This window comes from Euphorbia lathyris, chromosome 5 (assembly GCF_963576675.1).
Source record: "Euphorbia lathyris chromosome 5, ddEupLath1.1, whole genome shotgun sequence".
In the NCBI taxonomy this organism is placed as follows: Eukaryota; Viridiplantae; Streptophyta; class Magnoliopsida; order Malpighiales; family Euphorbiaceae; genus Euphorbia; species Euphorbia lathyris.
Window position 1 is genome coordinate 79,797,173 of NC_088914.1, and position 7,148 is coordinate 79,804,320.

At 28.5% G+C, this 7,148-nt stretch overlaps 1 protein-coding gene across 1 annotated transcript; it reads right to left on the bottom strand.

The window, feature by feature from the left end:
• Positions 1-464: 464 nt before the first annotated feature.
• Positions 465-1,867, bottom strand: LOC136230297 (dof zinc finger protein DOF3.4-like). The gene has a single exon (XM_066019331.1). It carries the CDS (start codon positions 1,540-1,542, stop codon positions 811-813), a length of 732 nt encoding a protein of 243 aa, XP_065875403.1. The 5' UTR covers positions 1,543-1,867; the 3' UTR covers positions 465-810.
• Between the last annotated feature and the right edge of the window lie 5,281 nt (positions 1,868-7,148).

The window sequence follows — 7,148 nt, forward strand, 5'->3', positions numbered from 1 at the left end:
ATGAGACCGAACCAATAGTTGAAATGACAAACAAAGTAAAAATAAAGATATAACAATTCCTGCAAATACTTTACAGATACTAAATATGTCACTTGCTTGGCAACCTTATCCACTAACAACAAATTACAAATAAAAATGAGATTGAATCCAGATTTAGAAAGAAACATAACACTGTCCTTTGAGCTCTACCTCAACATAAATAAATTCCACTTTCAGATTTTTCATGCCTGACAGACAACATTATTTCCGCAGCTTTAATTTAACCTCTTCTCTTCTACTTCCTGCTTCATTATATTTTCTATGTTTTCCCTTTCTGGTACTTGCATTTTCAACCTCAGAAATTACTACTTTAAACATCAATAACAGATTTAGGACAGGTTTCATCGCTCAATGTTCGCCGGAATATTAACAAAAACTATGTGCGGAGCTTTAATTTTTCGTTGTTAGTGAATTATGAATCCGTCAATGCTAAACATGACTTCTCGACCTCTAAAATCGCGAAGAATCAAACACTAAAGAATAAGTCATTTGTTTAGGAAAATTCTGTAAAAAGCAGAGTTGCCTGATTAGTGCTGAAGTTTAAATGTAGCCAACACAAAATCACTTTCTGAGTCAAAAAGAAAGAAAAATGTGACATTTTGCGTCTAATTTCAAACCTAAAATTATATTCTGAACTGAACACAAATGGTAATAAATTAATTAAACTAAAATCTCAAACCCCAAGTTTCTCATTAATTTCAACAAAGGACAAAAAAAACCCAGAGAAAGAAAAAGAAAATTAAAAAATTCCACTAAAGAACAATATAATCATCATTTAAGTCCATTTCCAGGTGTTGAAATTGCAAGATCAGGCCATGAAAAACAATCCCCACCCACAAATCCATTTTCCCCATTCTCAAACTGCCATGTATTACCCATTCCTCCACCACCACCACCACCATTTCCACCGCCTCCTACTCCGGCACCACCGTCACCCACCCCCGGGAAAGGCCACACCCCTCTCCCAAGCCCAAATCCCATTTCCTGATCAAACCCAGAACTTAATCCAAGCCCAAACCCTCCTAAAGCTAAAAAGCCCGGACCTTGAGTATTCAATAACGAAGTAAAGCTCCCACACACCGGATTATTACCTTTTCCGTCACCGACGCCGAACTGCAAACCCCCGCCTTGATTACCCATTAGAGGCACCAACACCGGTGTCGCCGGTAATGGGTGATTGATATTATCACCCATGTTATTGTTCATGTTCATGTTCATGTTCATCATACCGCCGCTTGTAGCAGTTCGTGACCGCTTAGCGTTTTTCCGAGTACCGCCGCCAACCGGAATGTCACGGAGGGTGCCGCCGTGAGTCCAGTACCGGCGGCAGGATTTGCAGAAATGTCGAGGCTGAGAGAAGTTGTAGTTGTTGTAATAGCAGAACTTAGTGTTGGTTGAATCACAGCGGGGACACGGGAGGTGTTCTTGCTCCGGCGGAGGAGCTACGGCCGGATTATTTGGTTTGGGTAATCTTCTGGTTTCCGACGAAGAATCCGATGGCATTTTGGGGGAATTGAAGATAAAGTTTCGATCTTTGAAGTGAAATTTAGGAACTTTGAGTGAGCAGAAAGGGGGAAAGATGGGGTTTTTATGAATGGAGATGTAGAGAGAGAAAGAAGGTAGAGAGAGAAAGGGGAGAATCTGGGGAACACTGAAAGGAGTTGGGAAGCATATATGAGGAAGAAGGAGAGAGAGAGAGCAGCTTTTACAGAGATGTTCTGTTCTGAGTGGCACGACAATATTCAGTCGGCTTCAGAAGGGAGATGGGTCGGCTACGAAGCCTAGCTAGATAGCTAATAGGTATGCGGCTTGTTTTCACTTCTGTCTTCTAAACTGGGTACTACTACTACTACTTGTTTGTTTCCATAGGTTTCGAGTTTGGACCAGAACTTCTTGCTTTTTCTATTTCGTCCTTTTTTTTTTTAATCTTAAATGGAATATCTTATCCGCACATATATTAAACTATTAAATGATAAAGAAAAAACTTCATCTCGGATTTATGTAATTCGAATGAGTCTCGACCACTAGATCAAGACTTTCACCACGGTATAATTTGAAGTTTAAAATGTATCATATGGTTGAATTTCAAGTCTCGTTATTTATAACTTAGTCGATTTATTTTAATTTAGTTAAAAAGCATTATTAAGCTTTTGGTTTTTGTTTCAAAAAAAAAAAAGCTTTTGGTTTTTATTTTTTGGTTCATTAAGTCTCTGATTTTTTTTTTTATCTCGTTAAGCTCTTGCTTACTAAATTAGTAAGTTGTGAACATCTAATTTTGTTAAAAAAGACGTTAATAATTTATCTGCATTTGAAATTATAAAATAAAATAAAATTACAGTTTGAATTAGGTTTTTATATTTTTCTGATAGTTACATTATACATCCAAAACTGTTTTCCAACAATGAAAAAAATATAAATTTCGAATGCAAGTGAAATGAATATCATTCTGTTAATTGAGTTGTATATTCAAAATTGATTTTTTTTTTTTGTCATCAAGAGCTTAATAGATCAAAAATAAATAATCAATGATGTATTCAAATAAAATTTCAAATGCTTAATAAACCAAAAATGAAAGGTCATAGAGGCTAAGGATACTTTTTACCTTTGATTTATTAATAAACTCACTTAGAAAGTTTAATGTATCACTTAAGAAAACCCTAAAAATAGTTTTGGATAAATTTTTACTATTTTTAAAAGCAAATTTTATCTTTTAGAATCAATAACGAAAAATTTGAATCACGTCTTCTAAGGTTAGCAAATGAGATAACTCATGTTATAGCTCGTCATTTTCATTTCAATACTAATCTGTTTATTTCTTTAGTAACTTTTGAGTTTTAAATTCTATTTTTTTAAAGATATTGTTACGAGTGACTAATATATGAATTTGTTGGTTTGGAAAAAAAATAATGAAAAATTTGAATCATATTCTTTAATTTGATTGATCAAATCATCTAACTAATTTATAAAATTTTCACTGCATATTCACCATATACTTCAGCCCAACAGCTCGTTAAGATATATTATCAGACGAATTAATATCGAAAAAGTTTAATTTTGTTATCACCATACAAACTTGTCCTAATTTTGTTTTATCGTAAAATTTATTATTTTTTATATATAACATCAAAAGTAGCGATTAATTACTTTACAAATTAGTAAAATTGAATTAGAAAGCGAATAATTTTAGAGGTACAATTAACGTTTATTTCTAATGAATTATATATTTTTTTTATAAAATCATTGCCTTTTAAATTATCTTATAGTTTAATGTAGATCAGTCGAAAATAGTTAATATATAGTTGTTCATTCCATTTCAAAGATTTATAATATATGCCTTTTTTATTTAATTCATTCATATTAGGTGTAGGCTACTATTACTTTGTTATAAACAAAGTAAAGTTGACGTTGCTTTCATGACCATTGATTTAATAGTAGAATAAGTTTTAGTTGTGATGGTTCCAATTAGTTCAAAACTGGATAACTGTTTCATCCGGTAAAAATTCAATTATGATCAAACTTTTCTTTTTTAATTAGCTCCTTCCGTAATTATTTTTCTCATTGCACTAGTTTCCTCTTCCCATCACAAATCTTTGGATTTTCTTCATTGGAGTTTGATAAGTGGTGATTCTCATCCATTCACAAATTGGCTTCAACTGTTAAACAAAAAAAATGAAATTACTAATTTTGGCTAAAAATACATAAACTAACTTCAACTTTAAACTAAAAAAAGTGAAAATCACTAATTATGAAAAAAATCAGGGTAAATTACACTCATGGCCACTGAACTTTACCCATATAATATTGTGGTAACTGAACTTCAATTCTTAACAGTATGGTCATTGAACATTACACTTTTTAACATCGGTGGCTACTCAACGTCTCAAAACGACCATTGACGGTCTCAAAATAAAAAAATTAGAAGAGTGAATCTGTAGAGAGAGAAAGCTCCAAAAAAGGTGATTTTGAAAAATAAAAAATATGGTTCCATGGTAAATATCGTTCTGAACAACGTTAATTCTTGAATATTTTCATTTTGAGGAATTAGTTAAAGTTCAATGGCCACCGGTGTTAAAAATAATAAATTACGTAAATCTTTTATTTTTAGACATAATTTACGTAGGTTTGACTAAATTTACGTAACCTTGTTATTTTAGGAGAAGAATATCCATAAACCTTGTGAAAATTAGAGTTTTACGTAAAACCTTTGAACTTTACGTAAATCTTTTATTTTTAGATATAATTTACGCATAGTTTGACTAAATTTACGTATTTTTAGACATAATTTACGTAAGGTTTGACTAAATTTACGTAACCTTGTTATTTTAGGAGAAAAAATCCACAAACCTTATGAAAATTAGAGTTTTACGTAAAAACTTTGAACTTTACGTAAATATTTTATTTTTAGATATAATTTACGTATAGTTTGACTGCATTTAGGTAACCTTTTTATTTTAGGAGAAAAAAATTCACAAACCTTGTGAAAATAGAGTTTTACGTAAAACCTATGAATTTTACGTAAATCTTTTATTTTTAGATATAATTTATGTAAGGCTTGACTAAATTTACATAATCTTGTTATTTTAGGAGAAAAAATCCACAAACCTTGTGAAAATTAGAGTTTTACGTAAAACCTTTGAACTTTACGTAAATATTTTATTTTTAGATATAATTTACGTATAGTTTGACTAAATTTACGTAACCTTTTTATTTTAGGAGAAAAAAATTCACAAACCTTGTGAAAATAGAGTTTTACGTAAAACCTATGAATTTTACGTAAATCTTTTATTTTTAAACATAATTTACGTAAGGTTTGACTAAATTTACGTAACATAATTATTTTAGGAGAAAAAATCCATAAACCTTGTGAAAATTAGAGTTTTACGTAAAACCTTTGAACTTTACGTAAATCTTTTATTTTTAGATATAATTTACGTATAGTTTGACTAAATTTACGTAACCTTTTTATTTTAGGAGAAAAAAATTCACAAACCTTGTGAAAATAGAGTTTTACGTAAAACCTATGAATTTTACATAAATCTTTTATTTTTAGACATAATTTACGTAAGGTTTGACTAAATTTACGTAACCTTGTTATTTTAGGAGAAAAAAATCCATAAACCTTGTGAAAATTAGAGTTTGACGTAAAACCTTTGAACTTTACGTAAATCTTTTATTTTTAGATATAATTTACGCATAGTTTGACTAAATTTACGTATTTTTAGACATAATTTACGTAAGGTTTGACTAAATTTACGTAACCTTGTTATTTTAGGAGAAAAAATCCACAAACCTTGTGAAAATTAGAGTTTTACGTAAAACCTTTGAACTTTACGTAAATATTTTATTTTTAGATATAATTTACGTATAGTTTGACTACATTTAGATAACCTTTTTATTTTAGGAGAAAAAAATTCACAAACCTTGTGAAAATAGAGTTTTATGTAAAACCTATGAATTTTACGTAAATCTTTTATTTTTAGATATAATTTACGTAAGGTTTGACTAAATTTACATAACCCTTTTACTTTAGGAGAAAAATCCACAAACATTGTGAAGATTAGAGTTTTACGTAAAACCTTTAAACTTTACGTAAATATTTTATTTTTAGATATAATTTACGTATAGTTTGAGTAAATTTAAGTAACCTTTTTATTTTAGGAAAAAAAAAATTCACAATCCTTGTGAAAATAGAGTTTTATGTAAAACCTATGAATTTTACGTAAATATTTTATTTTTAGACATAATTAACATAAGGTTTGACTAAATTTACATAACCTTGTTATTTTAGGAGAAAAAATCCACAAACCTTGTGAAAATTAGAGTTTTACGTAAAACCTTTGAACTTTGCATAAATATTTTATTTTTAAATATAATTTATGTATAGTTTGACTAAATTTAGGTAACCTTTTTATTTTAGGAGAAGAAAATTCACAAACCTTGTGAAAATAGAGTTTTACATAAAACATATGAATTTTACGTAAATCTTTTATTTTTAGACATAATTTACGTAAGGTTTGACTAAATTTACATAACCGTGTTATTTTAGGAGAAAAAATCCACAAACATTGTGAAAATTAGAGTTTTACGTAAAACCTTTGAACTTTACGTAAATATTTTATTTTTAGATATAATTTACGTATAGTTTGACTAAATTTAAGTAACCTTTTTATTTTAGGAAAAAAAAAATTCACAAACCTTATGAAAATAGAGTTTTACGTAAAACCTATGAATTTTATGTAAATCTTTTATTTTTAGACATAATTTACGTAAGGTTTGACTAAATTTACGTAACCTTGTTATTTTAGGAGAAAAAATCCACAAACCTTATGAAAATTAGAGTTTTACGTAAAAACTTTGAACTTTACGTAAATATTTTATTTTTAAATATAATTTACGTATAGTTTGACTAAATTTAGGTAACCTTTTTATTTTAGGAGAAAAAAATTCACAAACCTTGTGAAAATAGAGTTTTACTTAAAACATATGAATTTTACGTAAATCTTTTATTTTTAGACATAATTTACGTAACATTGTTATTTTAGGAGAAAACATCCACAAACCTTGTGAAAATTAGAGTTTTACGTAAAACATTTGAACTTTACGTAAATATTTTATTTTTAGATATAATTTACATGTAGTTTGACTAAATTTACGTAACCTTTTTATTTTAGGAGAAAACATTCACAAACCTTGTGAAAATAGAGTTTTACGTAAAACCTATGAATTTTACATAAATCTTTTATTTTTAGACATAATTTACGTAAGGTTTGACTAAATTTACGTAACCTTGTTATTTTAGGAGAAAAAATCCATAAACCTTGTGAAAATTAGAGTTTGACGTAAAACCTTTGAACTTTACGTAAATCTTTTATTTTTAGATATAATTTACGTATAGTTTGAGTAAATTTAAGTATTTTTAGACATAATTTACGTAAGATTTGACTAAATTTACGTAACCTTGTTATTTTAGAAAAAAAAATACACAAACCTTATGAAAATTAGAGTTTTACGTAAAACCTTTGAACTTTACGTAAATCTTTTATTTTTAGATATAATTTACGTATAGTTTGACTAAATTTACGTAACCTTTTTTATTTTAGGAGAAAAAA